The 21,804-nt window shown below is 33.2% G+C and overlaps 2 protein-coding genes across 2 annotated transcripts in view; both read right to left on the bottom strand.

Annotated features, from left to right (window-relative positions):
- Window positions 1–12,030, bottom strand: part of LOC130657596 (usherin-like) — a 32,321-nt gene extending 20,291 nt beyond the window's left edge. Inside the window, exons 1-13 of the mRNA XM_057460582.1 lie at window positions 11,007–12,030; window positions 6,471–6,742; window positions 6,319–6,382; window positions 5,592–5,865; window positions 5,320–5,507; window positions 4,385–4,612; window positions 4,125–4,233; window positions 3,287–3,613; window positions 2,608–3,064; window positions 1,465–1,632; window positions 930–1,100; window positions 577–832; window positions 221–384 (exon numbers count right to left, since the gene is read on the bottom strand). Coding sequence (XP_057316565.1) covers window positions 221–384; window positions 577–832; window positions 930–1,100; window positions 1,465–1,632; window positions 2,608–3,064; window positions 3,287–3,613; window positions 4,125–4,233; window positions 4,385–4,612; window positions 5,320–5,507; window positions 5,592–5,865; window positions 6,319–6,382; window positions 6,471–6,742; window positions 11,007–11,530 — 3,202 coding nt within the window. The 5' untranslated portion in view covers window positions 11,531–12,030. The remainder of the gene's footprint in view (window positions 1–220; window positions 385–576; window positions 833–929; window positions 1,101–1,464; window positions 1,633–2,607; window positions 3,065–3,286; window positions 3,614–4,124; window positions 4,234–4,384; window positions 4,613–5,319; window positions 5,508–5,591; window positions 5,866–6,318; window positions 6,383–6,470; window positions 6,743–11,006) is intronic.
- A 2,199-nt stretch (window positions 12,031–14,229) lies between these two features.
- Window positions 14,230–18,905, bottom strand: LOC130657594 (cytochrome b5 domain-containing protein 1-like). Its single transcript, XM_057460581.1, has 4 exons — window positions 18,700–18,905; window positions 15,560–15,636; window positions 15,204–15,422; window positions 14,230–14,621 (listed from the first exon to the last, which is right to left on the bottom strand). The coding sequence occupies exons 1-4, from the start codon at window positions 18,845–18,847 to the stop codon at window positions 14,391–14,393; spliced, it is 675 nt and encodes a 224-aa protein (XP_057316564.1). The 5' UTR covers window positions 18,848–18,905; the 3' UTR covers window positions 14,230–14,390.
- Window positions 18,906–21,804: the final 2,899 nt, after the last annotated feature.

Below are 21,804 nucleotides of genomic sequence, written 5' to 3'. Positions count from 1 at the left end.
TAATACTTCCAGAAATCTAGTGATAATCTGACAGCTATAGTTTTCCCTTTTTGAAGCATTATCTCTTTACCAAACAGGTACAACACATAAAAGACCTACGAAATTTTTCACAAATAACATAACATGAATTCCAACTTTGTGGTAAACACCATAAAATAGCGGAGAAACTGTGTCACTCTTGTTTTGAGATTTAATCAGAATGTATTTTAACAGTTCATACCTCCACTGCACCCGTATGGATTATCTGCAGTTAAGTTAGATGTGCCAGCCCTGCATGCGTCACACTTCAATCCTTGAACATTTTTCTTGCATTCTATGCATTTCCCAAATCCATCGCAACGTGGACCAGAACTACCAGCAGTCAAGCAGTTACATTTAAGACAACTATAAATACAATAATTCAGAAACTTTATTTTCTAAACTATTTTTCACATTATACAAACATTTTTTAAGAAGTGTGGAAAGTGTTTGTCACACTTCAGTCATTCAGTCATTTTTTTAAAAAAAGGAAAGTTTTGCCTCATCAATTAACATAAACAGCTACAAGAAAATACTAGAATTTATAGAACTGCGTACTTTCCATTGACAAAACCATAGTATCCTGGCAAACATTCATTGCATTTCATTCCACTCACACCGGAGTTTTGTTTACATTTGCAATATCCTGTAGTATTACATCCAATTGAGGTAGATCCATTGACGTCACAATTGCATGGCAAGCAACCAAGTCCATTAGGATTCCAGTAATAATTACCAGCACACTCTTGGCACTGTTTGCCAACAACATTGGATAGACAGCTGCACTGTCCTGTTGATGTACAAACTAATTTGTCTAAATAATGAATAATAAAGGCATGAATGAATAAACGAACGAACAAACAAATAAATATAAACATGAGGCTTAAAAGCAGCATTGAATTCACTGAAACCTTGTGGTGTGTTATTTCCACCTGCTGTGCCACGTGAACTGCAATTACATCTTGTACAACCATCTGGGTTTGATGCATTTAAACCATATGATCCCACTTTGCATATGTTACAACCACGACCAGCTACCTGTGGCTTACAAGCACATGTGCCATTATTCTGGTCACACATACCTAGAAATAGATAATCCTACATAAACGGGGTGGACACAAAAGTAAACTTAAAGTGAGAATAAAAAAGTTTTTTTTAAGAAGGTACAGTGAAATTTTCTGGCAGTTAACCTTAAAAATCATCAGTATCTATAATATATACATGACATCAACACATGACCTACGTGATCAGTCTTAAGAAAGAGAAAAGCCAACTAAAGCTTCATAATTATTGCACATAATGCTTAGCACCTTCAACAAGAACTTCAAGAGAACTTCAGTCGTTCCAATTGTGGAATTCAATGACTGGCATGTCTGATTGAGTTTTGAAGTCGAAGATTAAAACTGTATACATGCAATACATTGAGATTATAACATTTAAACCCACCTGAATTTCCTATAGTTCCTTTGTTATCACAGTTGCAAGGAAGGCAACCAGTTGGATTTGATATTGAAAGTCCATAATATCCTGTTTTACATTGATTACAAGACGAACCAGTAACGTATAGCTTGCAGCTGCATTTTCCATTATCATTGTTACAAAGTGATGCAGATCCTGCAAAAAGAAAGATTTGACAAAGTATGTTAAACAATGTGTTAAGTGATAAAAATGACAACTATTTAAAAAAAGATTAAAATAACTAGCACAATTATCTACACCAGTACAAGAAAATTTGGTATTTTTATAAAAAGATTTATCAGCTCTAAATACTTTGAACCACAAAATTTCACCAATTATACATGACATCGTCAACTCACTAAAACACATTAAGTCATCAAGGTGTTGCATCTAAACGTTTTTACTAAGGAATATAATGGTTACATACGTTTCTTCTTTGTTTGTTTGTTCTTTCTTCAAAACAATGTTTTAGGTATTTTTCACACATTAGCATGGTTCACATAAATGAAGTAGTATTCGAAAAGCTTTTCATTGCCTAGCATTTCAAATGAGCAAGAATATTGAACGACTATGTCCCAAATAATTCTTGTTGGTTTTACCTTAAATTTCCTGACGTTAGGCTACAAAAACTTAAATATCAAGTCATCATTAGATCTAGTAAATTAAAAAATTCGAAATTCTGCTATACTTGACAGTATTATGTTTTTCGCAGCAAAAAAACACAGGGTACAGAGGAATATGGGTTAGCAGCTTTACAGAAAAACGACGATAGGTTTTGCAGTTTAATTTTTAATAAAGTAAAATATCCACACTTTTTTAACTTTGTTAAAAGTAATTTCTAACTTTAGAAATATGAATTGGTGAAACATTTTTGGAGTCTAAGGTGGTAAAACAAACCTTTTTTATCCTTATATGCTTAAAAAATGCTTTTAATCACTTTTCATAATGCTTTTCCAATGAACAGGTTGTTTAATAAAATATTTGAGAAATAGATACCATTTTTTTAAGTTAGTTTCACACAAGCAAGTAGTAAGTAGGTAATAAAAAAACCTTTCCAAGCTAAATTTTTTTGCTATTCTGTTCAAGTAATTTAAAAAGAGATTTTTTTCTTTTATAATTATTTTCACTTACCACCTTCGGTACCAGGTGGAAAGCATGAACAAACTTGACACGTTGGACCATAGTAACCTTGTTTGCATCTATCACAAGCTCTACCCTCATATCTGTCCTTGCATACACATTGTCCAGTAGTTACATGGCAAGAAGCAGCTAAGTCAGCCCCAAGAGGATTGCAATTACATGGAGAACATCCAAGAGGATTTACAGAAGTGAGACCATAATAACCAGACTTGCAATTGGTACATTTGGCACCAATAACATTAATTTTACAGTTACATTGTCCCGATGAAATATGACAAGATGCATCATTGTTTACTGTCCCCGCAAGAGTACAGCTGCATTCAGAACAGCCATCAGGATTGGTGGATGAGAGTTTGAAATAGCCAATCTTACATTCTGTACACTGACGACCATTAACGAATGATTTGCACTTACACTGGCCAGCGAGAATCCCTGTAGTAGAATCATCCTGAAAAAATATATATATATTTACATAAATATATATAAAGTGAAAAGAAATTTGTATTGTCTTGAAGTATAGACACACACAAATTGAAAAATAGACATTGAATCAACAATTATATTTAACTTCTTTAGGCTCCTCTGAACATCCTATGCTTCTTGCATTTAGCTCATCTAATTCCATTTTTTAATACTACTTAAATTTCAGATGATATAATACATCATATACCTTTTGACAATCCAACTGGCCAGACACAACACCAGGACCAATGCAATCACAAGGCTGGCATACATCGGTCACATTAAGTAATTTTCCACTTGGACGATAAAATAGAGGTTTGCAAGTTTCACAGAACCTACCAATGGTATTGTGTTTACAACCTGTACACACTCCACCACCTAGCTTATTTCTATCATTTGGATCTTGGTCCAGTGTTCGATTATAAAAGCAGGAGTCAGCATGACGATGACATTCGCATGCTTTGCATGGGTTTGCATTTAAGATTGTACCTCTGGCAAATGGTTTATCACGGTATAGGGGTAAGCAACGCTGGCACTAGAAGTACAAAAGTACATTATGATATACAGTACATTGAGCGGTAAAATAATTAATGATAAAATCGATAGGTTATGACTAGTTTTATTTAATGTTTAAACTGCACCCTAAATTAAGACAAAAATTTGTAAACTAAGCATTGGGACAAGGTTACGTATGATTCTCAAATTATCCGGTCTCAACGTGTTCTTACTTTTTTCTCCCCAGTTCTATGCAGACAGGTAAAATGCATACATTGTTTTCTTAGGGAGAAAAAATGTTTAAAGCTTCTAATGATCTATAATACCACTAGTGCCCCTGACAGGTTTACCATATAAATTTATCACGAAAAACAACGTGCTTAAATTGAGATTTAAATAACTTGTTACCTTACCACCAAAATCTGTGGATCTGCGGAAAGGTAATTGCACAAATACATAAAAGGCTTAATTAATTGGCAATTAGTGTGTACCTGAGCTGAAATCAATTTGATTTTTTTCGCAAAAATCAAATGTCTTATTGGAACCCATACCTGCTCTCCTTCAGTATTAGTACGACTATCACACTGACAAATGTACTTGGGATTTGGTGTAGCAGATGCATTAAAAATGCATATCTTCCCATGACCATAACAATCACAGCTATGAAAAAAAATTGTTGACATTGCTGACTTTTTCTGATATTTTGAAATAAATTTCTGACAATTTTCTTGTTGACATTAAATTTATCACAAGCTAGAACCTTTTATATCAAGGTTATTTTTTCATAAAAAACAAAGAAACAAAACCATACCTGCCACCAATAATAACTCTCCGAATACCATAATATCTGTGATCAGGGTGGGTTGCAAAAAGATGACCTGATAATTTAATCTTCACATTCGTAGCTTGAACAAACTGCATTAATTTAGGAGAACAATGAAAATCACTACAACCAGGAGTACCAAATGGACGTTGTGGTCTATTTTCAGGACCAGCTTCAGCCGGCTGAAACGTTATCACTTCCCATGATGCTTTTGGTCTATGAAAAAATTTTCAAGTGATAGATAATTATTACATATATTGACATTAAACCAAAAAATAAAATTATATGAAATTTTGTTTCTTGAAATTCAAGACAAAAATAGTTGGATTAAACTTTTACCTTTAAAGATTTAAATGTTTTAAATTGTGCTTCTTCCGGGTCAAAGCAGATTTTTTTTAAATACTTTCCCTTAAAAGTTGATAACATCCATGCTGCTTTTAGGGGTGCAAATCTGGCAAGGATCTGCAAGTACTAGGACTCAACTATACCTCTTTACAAGAGTTCTATCAGACCTGTCAGGCTTTTTCACAACGCAAGAGAAAAAATCATTTTTAGTTATTCATTAAGTAATAACAATCTTTTCTTGTAAAAATTACAAAAATAAAAAATATCTTCTTTTATTTTAATGATACTATCATTTTCATTTATTCTTTCTGTCTGCTAATCTGGTACATTCATTCATTTACAAAGTCACTACAAAGAGGTTGAATCCAAATTCTATTTTCCCAATGAAGCAGTCTTATTTGCAAAAAATTTACTACCCTTATTTAATTTTAATAATAAACATGTTTGAGATGCAATACAGATCTTATATCTACAAAGTTAATCATTAAATGTGTCAAGTTCCATAAAAAATTTTAGCACAAATATGCTAAGCCTACAATGCAAGATATATTTCAAAGCATTCACAAAATGCAACACACCTTGGAATTTGTAAACAATTAATTGAATCAGGTTCAGGTAGGAAACCATTGTTATCCATGTTAAACGAACTTTTACAGTCAATTGCAAAATACTGCCATGGTTTGTATGATAGTCCAAAATCTATTGAGCGTTCAATCGTTATACTTGGTGGTGTAGGACTGTAGAATGTGATACTGACAAGATAAATCTGTGAGTAAATTATAAATAAGACATGAATGAGAAACGAATATAGGAATATTCTGTGCAAAAAAACAACAACTATGTGACAAACCTGTAAGCGAGAAAACTGAAGATCAAACTCTAATGTTACACTGTTTACTTTCTCTGACAACCAGTAAGTGATGACTTCGTTGTCAGCCAAATAATCAACAGGATGAGAGGTTACACTTAATCTTTGCAATTGACCAGCTAGTTGACCAGTTTTTACATCGTTTTTCATACAGTAAAATGGATTAGATGCTGATACAAGAGGATAAGATTCTGGACAGCGACAGTGTGTATATGGAATTGGCACAAGAGTTCCATTCATCGACTCGATTACCTCTCTAGTTAAAAACATTTGTTAAGACAGGGGTTGTTCAAAATTAAAATGTGTTTAGTAATGTCACGGTGCTTCAAGAATCAAAGCAATTAATTTAAAAATTCTTTGTTTACATAAGCTCTATAAATATTTGATAAATGCTATAAGCCAAAAAAGGAAATGTAGTTATTTTTGTTTAAAAAACAAAGTGATACTCTACATTAAATACAGGAGAAAAGAAAATTATTTGCCAGGATGGGTTTTTAAAATTTTAGTTCAAAATTTTTTAGTAAAATGTGTTGTTTTGGCATTATTTATGCAGTATATTTAAGGTATATGAAGACAGTTTTTTAAGTAGACAAAGAAATGATTAAATAAAGAAGAATTCAAGAATTCATAAAAACCAAAAATATTATTTGTATGTTCTTTAATCAATTATAGAAACAATTAATTTTATGTATATGTTTCTTGTTATTACCTGTTAGTGAGTCCCTTTGCATAGAATTTTATATCTTGTAGAAGTCCCACAAATTGATTATTTCCTGAAATAAAAAAGTCAAATAAAATTTAGAATATAAAGGTATGGATATACCACATTGAATACTTGTTTCAAGATAACAAAAATCTTACCATCCACGTTTTGACCAATGATTAACTTTTCCCTTTCTGCAATCACTGCGCCAGAAAGCATACCAGTTCGAACAACTTCACCATCAATAAATAACGTAATATCATGTCCGCAAACTGCTACAGCAATGTGGTGCCAATTATTTTGCAGAAAATTAACATTCATAAATTTTAAAGTGTTTGTAATGCTGCCAGAATCTTTTGTTCTATAGTTAAATGTCATAGCATATTCTTGAACTTGGATATTGAAGATGTTGCCTTTTGAAATTAGCAAACTAAAAAAAAAAAATTTAATTAAGTCAAAATGATAAATTAGAACTAAACCAAAGTAAAAAAAAGTTATCACAATGCAATAAAAACACGAAATTCGCGCAGCTAAAGAACTGTGGAATGGTTCTGTCTTTGCGATAAACATTATCCTGTTATGACACTCTTCGCAGTTCTGTTTTTAGACGGGTTCATTAACCAAATCTGTTTATTAGCTGTACGTCCCCTTTGTAAACAGAGCGCATACTTCACATTTCGTAAGAAATATTACCATTAAGTTCAATACAAAGTTTCCTAAAATTTTTATAATTTAAACATAAAATGTTTCTGTGTTCTTATTTGAGCCTAAGAAGGCTTTACAATGTCTAAGATTTTAGCACATTCTTTACATCACTTCACATGAAACAAAAGTTGGTAATTTTAAGTTATATACATTCTAGGCAGCATTTCAAGCAGTGATGGAGAGCATAACTCACTTGCAAAATTAAAATAAATAAATTTTAATTTAGAAGAGAACCTGTTTAAAACAAAACTTTTTATGCCTTACTTTTGCAACACTCACAAAAGAGTATTCATAGATTTAAATTAAACGCTCTTAAAAATAAGAGATAATAAAAAGATAATACACTGGAAGAAAATGCAGGAAAAATGATGACAATGAGGTTATTGTAAAGAAAAAAGAAAAATAGAATATCATGCAGCCATTGAACGCATAGACCCTGCCCATTAAACTCAACAAACTATGCATGTGTAAACAAAAGGACATCCAAAATGGTTTAGAAAATTGTCCCAGTTGGGATGACATGCTGGCAAACTCCAAAACTGTTTTCCACAGTTAATTTGAATATGGTAAAACTATGCAAGGTTGGTAACCCACACACTCCTAATCTTCTGGCGATTAAAATGATTATGGAAAACATTAATACTGTGATATAACCCCATTGAATATCAGCAGTGGATTCCACATTGAGAAATCAAGTGACAAGAACAAAGAAAGTAAATCACTAAAGCCTAGTATGTGTGAATCACTGTATATATAGAAATAACCAACCTTTTGAAAACTAAAACAAAAAATGTGCATATCAACATTCAACTATAAGAATACAAGAACACATGGAGAATTACTTGCTTGCTAATAATAAAAAAAAGGAACAGAATAAAGTTACCATGTTAAGAAATCTAAAATCACCAAAAGAACTTGAAAGAATCCAAAGATTATTGAAAGAACAATTGCGATTAACTGAAAAAGATAGCTAGCCTGAACAACAAATAGCAGATATTTAACAAAATCTACACTCAAACAAAACAGCAAATGCATGAAAAGCGGTAAGTTTGACAGTAACAGAAAATCATCATTAACAGGCAAGAAGGAACAAATGCCAAATGAGCATAAACCCCAGTAGTTTCAGCATTTCAGGCTCAAACCCTACTGGGTACCACTAACCTTACCCTCTTTATTTCTGGGGTCAATTTACCAGAAAAAGTTCCTTAATTTTGATAAATCTATAAGAGGGATATTCAATCAAGAACATGATTTGGATACAACAAATTCTAAAACCTGTATAAACATAATTGTTACTATGATAAATCATGAGTGAAAAAAGTTCCTTACCTAAAAATTTTACGTTTTTACAACTAGTGAGAATTTAATTACAGCACTTGAATATAAAAAAAAGTTATTAAAGCATAAAGTTATGCCTTATCTAGTGTTGTAATTAGTTTATTTTTAAATCGGTTGTAACTTGAATATGGGCGTTGACACCCAAAATGGGTCAAAAATATTTGTTTTCATATGATTCTTATTGCTGTAACCATCAATTAGTAGCAAAAATTTCTTATTTATCAGAAGATGCTTATTCGGTTTCTTTTATTTTAGTGATTTCTTATTTAAAAAATGTTTATATATGGATTTTATTAATGTATGTACATTTCACTTTGTAAAATGTAGGACCCTATTAAATCTTTTAAATGATTCATATAATTAGAGTAAAAAAATTAAAACCGGTAAAATAAAATAGGTATTTTTTACTACTGTATACAATTGCATATTAAAATAGAAATTCGATGAGTAAGAGAAATTAACTGTTCATTCATCATAATTTTTATAAATTCTCATGTTTTATTTATTTGAATAATTTTCTTAATCTGTTATTTTGAATATGATATTAATTACTAATCAATAGTTTGAATTTTTTTTCATCATGCTGCTTGCTCATAGCTAATCTTGCCTTGTAAATTTTAATAAATTTTAATAAAAAATTATAATAAATACAATGGCGCTGATGATTATAGTCTTATTGTGTAGAGTTTTCTCTTTAAAAATAAAGGCACTTTCTTTCAATTCCAAAATATATGATTATAAACTTTTTATGTTAGGAAACTAAAACTGTTGTGGTAACAAAACAGTATTTTAAGAAATCAAACACATTTTGTTAGTTTTTTAGCAAATGTTTATATAACTGCATCTGGTGCCTATTTAATACAAATCATTTTTTGAGAGTCCAGTTCAACGAACAAAATTTATCTTCATAAATAAAACTAAATACATGATTTCGGAAAAAAGTTCTGGAAAAGTTTCTTTAATGCATATTTTAACAATCTTTGAACTATTTAAGTAATGCAAGCATTTTTTTCTAAATATATATGGTTAAAAAAGAATGGTATAATTCACCAAACTAGGATGCCCTTATATGAATTACGAAATGGTTGTTTACTGACACCAGTGCCAACAGTATTTCTTATTTTAGAAACAAATGGCTCCCGATCAATTAATTCCTGTGTAAGATTGTCAAACATCATACATAGTTAGACTTTATCTTGGTTTATCAATGATTACGCTTTTGTGGATCTAGATTAGACATTCATTACCCAAATTAAACTTTAATCCTGCTAATTAAAACATTGTATCAACTTAGCAGTGATTGCTCAGTTAGCAGTTTCCCCTGATTGTTATGGTCAATATTCCCTTTAGCCTTTCAAATCAAAATTATGTGTTCCCATCAAAAACTGGCTAATTTACTTAGTTACAATATCCCATTTCTTTGATAGCTCCCCTTCCCCTTATCCAGTGTTTCTAATTCAATTTCTTTTACATCAGCAAAAACTTACTGACGAGAAATGCCTGCTTCATGTCAGCAACTTTGCATATTACATTAACATTTCAGGGTTCGAATTAGCAGTTCGCAATTTTCAAATCGAAATGCCATGAATCACTTTGTGAAGAAAATGATAAAATTGCGAATCGAATATTTTTGTATCACTTCGTTGTCTTTTTTTGCGATATTAAAAATTAATCATTCCTTTTTTATGTTTGTTGTGTTTCCATCTAATTCTCACGTTTTGCTTGATTGTTTTACTCTGAGTGAAGAAATAATAACTCTTCCCGTTAGTGTATTTCACTTGTACATATTTAATGAAGTTTTGGCTGAAAATACATGAACAAGTTTCGTAACATTTGCTTCTGAAAAGCCGTTTTTATTATAAGAAATTGTGATTAAAACCTGGTTTATCAAGGACAGCTCATTATAAATGATTGCGTAAAATAAAATGTTAATTTATCATAAGGCTGTTTAGATAAAGTTGTTTAGATAAAATTATAAAGTCAAAAGGTTTTTTTAAAGTTTTCAGTTTCAATATCGGCAAAAAGTTCAATTAATATTATTAACTTCTTAAAGTTGCGTAAGCAAAAAAAAGTCGAAAAAACATAATAAAGCTAAAATAAACTTATTTCATTTTTGCAACATTACTTTGGCTATCGGAGACAAGAAAGTTTAAACTGAGAGAGTCACTAGCTCAGACGTTCAGTTCTCGTGTTTTGGGTTCACGAGTTTAAGCGCCCCCTAATTGTCTCGAACATAAAAAAAATAATGCAGTAAAAAATAAAACTTATGTACAGGTCACAAAAAATACAAATTCTTGTCAAAAGAAACAAGTGTTACTATTGAAAAAGCCAATGGTCATTGATCTATAATGTTCCCAGGCCACATCCAGATGGTGGTCTACTTCGTTACAGAGTGCCAAAATTTTTGCGAAGCGACTTTACTTTTCTAATTCAAACCCTGCATTTATATTTTGTTTTGCAATAGCATATTTCCATACACAAACAACAGTTCATATATATATACAAATCAAAGAAAGAAAATGAGAGCAAAATCTTTTTAAATTCTAGTTACTTTAACAGAAAATATTCGCTGACACGAATCAAGAACTTCTATTAACATTTCAACATTCACCTTGACAATTGTAATGCATAATCTAGGTCAGCAAACTTACCCAGAATTTTGCGCACTTTGTTTCATCCAAGTAGTAAATGTAAAGTTAGATGAAGTATCAAATTTTTTTGATGTTATACTTCCACTTCTAATATCTTTAGATTCACTAAACACGTCACTGCCAGGCCTCCGATCTGCTGAGGTATACACACCAATGGAAGTGGTACCATCTTTCCCTATATCTGTAAAATGTGGAGTTGAAGAGCCACATTTTCTACAACATTGTAAGTCACATGTTTGTTGAGTGCAGGATATTAAACTATCATTTGACACACTGGACGCACAATACGTTTGTGCATTACCCAAACCACAAGTGGATGAAGCTTTTACCGGTCTAAAGCTAGATAAATCTCTAACATCAGGAAATAGGCCACCTCTAAGTTTTTGTGTAAAACTTGGTATAGAGAAAGATAATACAGTTAAAATGTAAATAAAAAGAGAAAATTCATTAACAAGCTTTCTTCTGTACTTCCATGGTGATAAGGTAAATAAGTGACGAAATATAAACAAAGTTCTCTTGATCATGATATTTCTTTATCTTTAAGAAGTTCTTCTAGTAATGACTGTGATTACTCTTTTTTCACATAAGCCTTCTTCAAACATTGTTTTTCTTTACATGCGTCTTGATTTACTTAAGTACAGAACAAAATAGTTCGGCTAGACTTTAATTAAAAAATTATTTGCGAAATTATAAAATGTAATGTAAAGGAATTCTATAATAACGTTTAATGTTTACATTTTTCAACGCAAAACAAAAGTGTTCTGTTTTTATCTTACTTGACAGACAGCTGTTTACAAATTTAAATTTTGTATCTCGTTACACTAGATGCGTTTGCAAAATAGAATAAAAGCTATCCATCAAAACGAGGCTAATTTAATTTCAGTGGATTTGAGTCGCTAAACCAATGACGATCTTGCTTTAAGTGCACGTACACTGTGGCCTCCTCGGCCAAACCGCCCAGTGTTTTTTCTCAACAAATACACAACGCGCAGTGCGTTTCCCCCTGCACGCGCGTAGGATGACAGACAAAAATATTTTTACTTCCGTCAGGGAACAAATACCTAAATAAACCAGGCAATTTTTGCCTTTTTGATGAGAGATTCCCTCCTATCAGAAAGGCAAAAATCCCTTGGGACGAGGTTGCTAAATAAACATCATAATCATTGCTACAATTTATAACAGAGAGCGAGAAAAACCTGGGTTAACACTGGTATACAACGCCTTTCTGTTTTCGGGCTAGTTAATAACCATTGCATCCTTCCACCCACAGTCACTCCAAGAACTTGCTGCCTAACGTCAGAACCGCTAGCGCTTACCTGAAAGGTAAGAGGATCTTGCACAGAGAGACGTCGTCGTCACCGCTTCGGCGATTGTCAAGTGACAATATGAATTAGAAAGGCTGCCGTATTACCACAAAAGCCAATCTCGTTGTCAAGGCTTTTTAGACTGTCTATGAAGCCTAACAAGCCCTGGGGACAAGGTCGCACAAAAGTTTTCTCTATTTTTTTATACGGAAAACGTGTTCTCATTTAAGACATTTTTCTAGAGAATAGTGTATATTCGTACTCACTTTAATATGATGCGTACGCATATGTTTATCCGCTATTCGTACGTAAAGTGCGTATTAATAGTGCGTAGCGTTATTCATACGTAATGTATTATGCTTACGATATTTACAATCGTTAAGGTGCGTACACAGCGACACGAGGCGGAAGCAGGCAAGATAAATATAAAGACCGCGAAGCTGATTAAATGGTATATATCATTGTTAAATATAAGTTTTCATCCTACAATATACGCGTACAACTTAGTCGCTTTCACATTGATGGCTTCCTCTGCAGTAACGGCAAAACCAATGTTTTGTTTTGGGTGTATTCTTTAATAGCACACACGATAAATGGTACCAATAGCAATACAGACATCTGTTGCATTGTATTGATATTTTTTCTTTATCATCAAACGTCTTGCAAGAATATCTTGAGAAAGCATTGATTGTGCTAGTCGTAGCTTTCCATCCCGATGGCGACAAGTACCTTTTGATAACGTTAAAATTGAAATCATCACCGATTCCAGGGTGCTGAACTTCTTTCTCTTGTACCATGGCATGGCTGATCAGGCATTCTTTTTGGATGGCCAGGTCAGCATTCTTTCGCGATGTGAACCACGACAGCATCTCTTTAAAGAAATGGGCATTGAAAGAATTAAACCGTCCCCGTTTTAAACTTGTTTTATAACATTATAAAACATTTGGCAAGTATGTTTAGATTTAAAAGTACTTCTTTCTTTTTCTTTCGGGTGCATTCGAACGAAAGGAATTGGACCAGCAGACTTTTTGAATTTGGGAAGTCCGATCGTGCAGGTTGAGTCACCACGTTTTCTTGATTCCGTGGGTAACTTTATGTCTGTCACAGTAACAATTAAAAAAACATTTAACAATAAAAAAAAAGTCTTAACGGTAAAGAACGGGTATAAAGTTTCATAAATTATAGTATTTGTGAGCAACTTTTCCGACTTGTATGGAGCAGTTACTAAGTATTTTCGCAATAAAAAATGTTTTCTACACTTTAACTTGTTACTTCAAACATGAAATCATATAAATTAGCTTTTTCCATATTTTCAAACTTCACAGGTTTCTTTTCAGTACTCACCACCTCTTGTCCATCTATCTATATGCTTTTTAGAATTGCGAATATACAAAGCTATAAATTTTTTTGATACTTTTCTATCACTTCGTTTAAATCTTTCGAAGAATAAAAACTTGAACCTTGTTTGCGAAAAGCGTTTAATGAAAAGAAAAATATTTTCCACGTGTGTGTGTTATGTTTTTTTTTCCCTGCGTAAATATGTCATACATTACGTATAAATAGCGCTACGCACTATTAATACGCACTTTACATACGATTTGCGGATGAACATATACGTACGCACCATATTTAAGTGAGTACGAATATACACTTCGTTTCTAGAACGTGTTTGCATAAACCTAATGTTAAGACAAATACGACATTGTTCAGAAGTTATCACAATCCTTTCCGTAGGAATTTGAAAGTAATAATCCATGTTTTTATGTACAACACGTCACTACACCACTTAGCTGATTATCTTTTGAAGTCTGCGCTGGTATAATCTTAATTGTGTATAGCAATATGGCTTTAGTACGACACTTTTATGGCAGATCGATATTGGAGCGACTTTTTTCAATGTGGAGACATAAAATACTACATTTTTGTTTGTACAACAGAATATTTACAGTAAGCAAGATAATCACATAATATTAAGTAAAACTAAAAAACAACTTTCGCTTTCAACACTTCTGGTAATAGTTGATTTTTCAGACTTCTGATAACTTTTCTTTTTCAGAAAAAAATTCCGGAAGCTTTCCAGCTACGCCTCAGTCAGATCATCGTTGAAATAAAGATGTATCGCAGGCAAAAATTGGTCTTCATCTAAACCTAGCTCGTAAAATTCTTCACTTTCATTTGCAACTTGATTTTCCTGCAGGGTTTTATTCATGTCTAAATTTTGAGCGTTGTACTTCCATGTGTAACTTTTAGCGTGGGAGTTGTAACGAAAATATCGTTCTTGAATTTCATTCATCGTTTCTTCGGAGCATACCTAAGTAAAAATCGAGAGAGCATTGACAAATTGCGAATACTATTAAAAATACTTAAGAAAAGAATTTTTTTGCGGGAAGAATTTTTGGCAATTGAGAGATGTGAAATAAAAATGTGGTACTAATGTTTGTGAATAAAACGGTTTTTCTAATCAAAAACAACGACACTAACTTTGATATTTTGTGCTCCCCTTCACGTACATAAAGCATATATCACTCCACAAATACATTATTTAGAGATCATCGTCATCGAGATTTTGTTTTGTATTTGCAATGCTGTTTTCAAAAACTTAACAGATTTTATTTTTGCGATTGATCAGCTTTTGCTATCTGCCAATCTTATTTTTCTGGTTTGTTTTAAAAAGTGCACTTATGGCAAATTTGATTTTGCGAATAGGGTTGGAAATCGCAAATATGTTTTTAAAGCCTGATAGATCGCAAAAAAAATCTATTTTTAGGCATGCTAATATTTAAAGAAAAATTTCTGGTTTGAAACCAATAACGCAGTCAGGTAAGACAAAAAGACAATCTGACTCATTTCATTTAAATATATCCGGTTTGGCTGATTGGAACCTGTGTCTTACCTCTAATATTTGTTCTTGGGAGGTTAGGGTATTAACAATTCGAATTTTTCGTGTTTTTTCTGATAACAGTCCTATACAATAAGATTCGGTTTTCCACCAAGGTCGACCAAAATCATTTGCCCAATCAGTTCTTGGACACAAAGGAGGAGTGTGCAGTATTCTTCCCATAGGTGTATATGGGAATCGACAGTTGGTGACTGGATCAATATACGTGCGTATCTAAAGCAGAATCACAGTTTGCTTACTTTCTTTTAAGAATCAACTTAAAATTAAAATTTAGGTTTTCTTTGTAATTTAGAACAAAATAAAAATTCATGGATAAATGGTCACAATGACATGGTGAAAAGGATACTTACATCTTTGGTTTTCACATCAAACCAGTGTGAAATATCTTTACCACTGTTTGCTATTATCGGTTTCAACAACATATTACCTATTTAACAAAAAATATATAGTAAAAAATCATGTGATGGGTCAATAGTATCATATCAGGAACAGATGGATTACTTACTGGTTAGAAAGTCAGACAGAAGGTGTGGGCTGTGAAAGTTACATCAGGGGAAGTGTGTATTTCCGAGCATAGGTTGCTGATTAGTGATATTGTTTTAAAGAGTATATATTGAGAAAGCCAGAAGCTAAAGGAAGTGAGCAGTTAGCCTAAAATAGTCAATTTGATAGTGAAAATGCTGAAAGTACTTGCACTAGTTTGAAAAACTGGCTTCCAGAAGCTTATGATAAAACCTTTGGACAGACGAAAGCACTGGCTAGACATATAGACAGACCTGGTTGTGGCATAATGAGGTTGTGGTTAACCTCATTATCCCACCACCAGGTCTGTGTATAAAAAAAAGAGAAAGGGTTAAAGTCAGGTGGTAGTAAAAATATCTACTTAGAAGATAAGCACTACACACAGCCCTGTATAAGGCAAAGTCAGAAGAAGAGAGAAACAGTTTTGCAGACGTGTTGAGAAGGTGTTCAAGATAGCAAGGTAAATAAAGAAGACCAATTACAATGTTGTAAATGAGAAGTGTGCATTTAAGGAGCTCCTATAGAGGAGCAGAAAAAGTATGCTTGGAAGAGTTATCATTAGAGTTATCATTATTGTGTTTGATCAGGATGATGATAATTTGCATGACAATGATGCAGTAGAGGGTTATTAGAAGGATATTAGAAAAATGAATATTGACAAGGCTGCAGGAGTGTCAGGTGTTGTTGCAGAGATGGTAAAAGCGCAGTGCCTGCAAATACTGGAGTTGAGTTTATTACTGTCAATCACATTCTAAAGGATGGTGTTATCCTAAGTGACTAGAGGTCATGTGTAATAGTAAATCAAGGACAAGGGCTAGAACTGATGGGGATGCTAGTCTGCAGTTCACAGCCACAAGGTGTAGAGATGTGCATGCACCCCCGCAAGAGTATGGTACATATGCGAAGAGAACCATGGTCCCAACGCAAGCAGAACAGATGAATGGGGTAATAACTCCTGAATCACTGGCAGTCAGAGGTGGAAACCAAGAGGTTAACAACAAGTGTAAAATACAAAGAATCAAGAGCTCATAAAGAGTAGGTTCAAGTAACGTAGAGTAGAGTAAATAAAATCAGAGGTGAGGAGCTCTGCATGCGATTGAGAAAATTAGTTAACACGAAAACACTACCTTAGGGGCAGAAAATAAGTTGAGTATAAAAAAATGCGGAATAAATTAGTGCAAATTAAGAGCTGAATTTTTTTTTATTAATGCGGAATTAGTTAGTGCAAATCTAGGTAAATGGTTAAATGTGCAGAATTTTTTAGTGCGATTTCGAAATTTTTATGAAATTTGTGGATTTTATTTATGCGATTTCGTATGTTTTTATTTCATAAGCAAGGTCCCCAAACGGTCCTATTTTCTAAGACAACTTAGATATCTGAAGACGTGTGGAAGTCGTCTTTTAGCAATGCAACATGGGTGAGAAAATCTAAAATATTCATCTGCTGTAAGAGTGTATTATTTTTGTCACAACTATTGGCAGCTATTTGTGGGAGAAGAGCTCAATTGTATGCATGAAAGGGACAAACCTTTCAACTTTTTTGACATGAAAGTCAGCAAAACTACAACAGAAAAAACAGTTGGACATTTGCCAATGGAAAATTCTTGAGTGATGAAGTTTTTACTTCACCGTGGAGCAAAGGTCATCGCAGTCTGTCTAATTACTGTGTTTCACCACTGGTACAAGGTGGACTTGAAATTTCCTGTACAGTAACAATTTACATGCCCAACACATTAAAAAACAAAAAACTTATTAACATTTTTGAAACAGTGATGCAGCCAAACATTTACCCAGTGGTGAAGGTTTTGTTGCTGGATCTTATTTGGCATCTCAAGAGACTAAAGGAAAACCTGATAAGAAAGGGGGGAGAAAGCTGAAGAAGAAAGATAATGTTGTGACGAACAATAACGATACATCAGAGCTTTTTTTAATAAATCAGGAAGAATTCCAGTTTTAGAGAATCAGTAAAAGTACACCTATTGAAATAAATCTTGACTTATGAAAAATGCTTGTTTTATTATCTCTTGTCTTTCCCAGCCTGTAGCCTTCTATTTTAGGGAGTTTCATGGAAATTTCAAATGCTGGCCAATTTTTTTTACATTGGGCGGATTTTAATTGTCCGAATTGCTACATTATTTTATGTTGGGGGGAATTTATTATACGAATTGCATAGTTTAATCAGATTTGGGTGGAATTTATTAGTGCAAAAACAACCTAATTCGCACTATTTTATTACACACTATTTTATCCTCGCCTTATTTTCTGCTTTTTAGGTACTAGGAGAAGAGCTACGGATGTGTTGGAGAAGAGTGATCTTCAGCATAGCATCGCCACCCAATTCCGCCAAATTATCCTTTGTTTATTCTTTTTAAAAATCGAAATAAATTTTGGACTATAAGTTTGTGTTTTTATTGGGAACGACAGCAATTAACTGCGTGACAATGGACATAAATGCTTATTATTGTAGGTAGAAAATATAAAAAAATAGACCATGGAAGTGAAATAATCAATTTTAATAAACAAAATATTAACTTGAATTGTTAAACCTAGCTTAGCAAAATAGACCACTTTCCGTGTGACCTAATTGTTTTGATTTCATTTTGAGAACAATGGGGCATGCGCACACTTTTGTGTAGGTACTCACACAAAACTCACAAAATGTAAAATGTCTATTAGTAAAGATATTATCTATTTTAGGGGTAGCATAAAATCCAAGAGGAACTGGAATTATATTTTAACTAGCTAGCTAGCTAGCTATATTCTTCTAATTCTTCTCGAAAAATTTCACAAATTTTAAAAAACGAATATTTCTTTTTCCAGATGGATTTCTTTAATTACAGAAATGCTTGCGCATGTGTGTAAAAAAACCGCAAACTTTTTATCTTTTGCAGCTAGCTGGGCTATAAACATTGGCAAGTCATCTATTACACTTTTGTAAAAACATTGTAAGTCAAGCTTAGCTAGCTACCTTGATGCTGCAAACAAAGGGGAGTTAGATCATAAACTTTCCCCAAAAATGATACCCAAACATCTTTTTGCGTATTATGAACGCTGACTTCTTTCGGTGTAAAATATTTTGATCTTTGCATTGCTTTGCTGTTGTTTACAAACTCCATGGGAGCTGACGCGCCATATTTATTTATGCTTGTTTCTTAATGCTTAGCAAACGGCAACCGACGTTTTATGCTTGATGTTTACGGAGATAGATGTGTATAATTAAAAACCCAGACACAAAAAAGCCTCTAAAGATATCTTGCGTCCTTATTGTTAGCTCATTGAGCCGTGCTCACCGACGCCCTTTAGGTAGGGAAATAAACTATAGGAAAGTTTGAGGTTTAAAACCCAAAGCACGAATAAAACCTGTAGCATAATAGTGTAAAAGACCTTTCCTTCTTCTTTTTCTTTCGGCCTGAATACAGGTAAAACATGTACAGGATAAGATCAATTTGCTAACCAGATATCAATACAACCTGTATTGATATTGAACTCAATGAATCAATCCAAGCATATCTACAAACTCAAAATCTATCAAGTTTTCATGTTTAAGATAAAAACCGCTGTCTGTTTGTTGACAATTTTTCTTTTATTCAAAATAATACGACATTTATTTATTCTAAATAAAATTGTTCCAAAGACACTTTTCTTATATCACAAAAAACTCTTAAAGTGAGTAGTTGTTCCATAAGAACTAGTGGAGCCACAGTTGAGGAACAGAATTTCGGACCAGAAATTTAAAATGAATATTAAACAATTTAAAATTGTTGTAAATAACCTCCTCCTTGGAACTGGCAATGACGTAACTCATTTTTTTAAACCTTTTGCAGCAGAATGACAGGGTCAATGCGGTCAATCATTGGATTTGCTTTACAGACGCGATTCTATCTAAAAAAAATTTATTTTATAATTTTTAAAAAAACATGGAATTACAAATTTTTTATTTCGAGATTCAAATTTCGGAATTCAATTTTTTATTCCCAGAGATTCAAATTTACAAAATTCGACGACGCGCCACAAGTAAAAACATGCTGTCTAGGCTCATAGTTATGCTCTACAGTTCCAAAGGCGTCGAATCCAAATGACGAGTTTCTGAATAAGAAACCACCCATGTCTTCGTACATTCGGACAGTTTCGGGTGTTGTAGGTATATACTGCTCTGAAACCCTAATAGATCGTGTCGTACTATTCGTGTTTTCAATTGGCACGCAACCCATTTGGACCTGGTACCCTATGGTGATTTCATGAATTTATCAAATCACGGACTGCGTCGTTCACCATTGACAACGTGACCCAGGAAACGCAAGAATTAAACACGGAATTGGACATAACGTTGTCGTTTTCTTCAGTTATTCTAATTATTGCATGTTTTATTGAGTAATTTACACGCGAATTTATTTCTGGCCAAAATCGCTCTATGACGTTATTTTCAGTTGATGTTGTTTGTCGCCGGACTTGCCTATTTTGACCGCCACCATACCCTTCTAAAAGTACAAAGTACAAACTCCTGACCATGGTCCACCCTATGCTCCCAAAGTCCGTATTTTATTAAGGCGATATAAAAACTCATAAATTATAATAGGATTCTTGACTTCCATCGTTGCGTAGCCGCAAATCATACGTGAGCAGCCGTCAATTAATGCAGCGTGAGTGCAGCAAAAGGCTTGTCCAATTTTTTCATTTTGGTCCATATGGACTTCGTAGCCAAAATATGGAGCATAGTATGGTATTGGATTTGTCCACACCATTATATCGCGTGATCTTGTGTCGTATTCGTTAGGAGCAACACGCCTTAAAGACCTTGCAACACACCTCTGTGATATTACCCCAGTGTTCACACCCATAACGGAGCGAATGCTGCCTTGCATCATAGCTCGTCCATATCCATGCCTGTGTTGTTCTATAACGTTTTCTACCATATGATCAAGTTCGTTGTCGAATATCCTTGTAATACCATAAGTATTACAATAACGTCGTACACTTCTTTCACTAGGACCAAGTAAATCTGGATAAAAGGAGTGATAAAATTCAGAAATGTGTCGATGTGTATAGCCTCTATGCACTAAATCATTTACAAATACACATCAGCAACCTCCTCCAGTGCCGCCATTTTGAAAGTAACGGAAGCATCTTCTGCTTTGTGTTAAGCTCTGTGTGAAAAATCAGATCCAAGAAAAAATTCCTACAATCAAATCTGAGAAGCAAATCTTCAATCTGGGAAATCACTTTCAGAAATTTAGAAATTAAAAAGGAAATCTGAGAATTTAAAAAGTGAATCTAAGGAGTTTAAAAAGTAACTCTAGCCACTTATTTCTCGGTACTCGATTTGGCCGTAAAGGTACTGTACCATTGTGGTACAGACCTGCGATCTGCTTTTTAATCCTTAAATCTGCTTCTCAGAATTAAGATCTGCTTCTCAATCCTGAGATCTGCGTCTCAGAATAAAGATCTACTTCCAGGATTTGATATTTGCTTTTTTGATTGCGACACATAAGATTTGCTTCTCAGCACTGAGATCTGTTTATCAAAATCGAAAATTTATTTATTTATGAATTTGTTTTCTGAAATACTCAAATATGAACTTTTACAAATCTATTCTAATCTTTTTTGATAATCTCTCCCACGTATACACTCATCATATTATAAGTAGATGCAACATCTTGTTTCTACTTATAACCAATAGTACCCAGTAAACACAAAGACGTCTTAAAGACGTCTTTTCTCGTCTCTAGCTCGTTCGGACGTCTCTCGACCAGAAAAAGACGTCTTAAAGACGTCTTTATAAGACGAGTCAAATCTCGTTCAAAAGAAACCTCTTAAAGACGTTTTTATTTGGTCTCCGTTAGACGAGTTATATCTTGTTCTAAAGAAACGTCTCAAAGACGTCTTTATTTGGTCTCTGTAAGACCAGTTATATCTCGTTCTAAAGAAACGTCTCAAAGACGTCTTTATTTGGTCTCTGTAAGACCAGTAAAATCTTGTTCGAAAGAAACGTCTCAAAGACGTCTTCATTTGGTCTCCGTAAGACCAGTAAAATCCCGTTGGAAATAAACGTCTCAAAGACGTCTTTATTTGGTCT

Source organism: Hydractinia symbiolongicarpus, chromosome 9 (assembly GCF_029227915.1).
Source record: "Hydractinia symbiolongicarpus strain clone_291-10 chromosome 9, HSymV2.1, whole genome shotgun sequence".
Classification (NCBI taxonomy): Eukaryota; Metazoa; Cnidaria; class Hydrozoa; order Anthoathecata; family Hydractiniidae; genus Hydractinia; species Hydractinia symbiolongicarpus.
This window is presented reverse-complemented; position numbering and strand designations above follow the sequence as displayed.

Excerpts from the sequence above, each read along its gene's own strand:
- LOC130657594 (XM_057460581.1), bottom strand. The coding sequence starts at position 18,847 with ATGGAGTTTGTAAACAACAGCAAAGCAATGCAAAGATCAAAATATTTT. Across the intron at positions 15,637-18,699 it reads CCTTTGTTTGCAGCATCAAG|GTAATATGTTGTTGAAACCG; the intron begins GTAGCTAGCTAA and ends TTTGTTAAATAG. Across the intron at positions 15,423-15,559 it reads TTGATGTGAAAACCAAAGAT|ATACGCACGTATATTGATCC; the intron begins GTAAGTATCCTT and ends ATTCTGCTTTAG.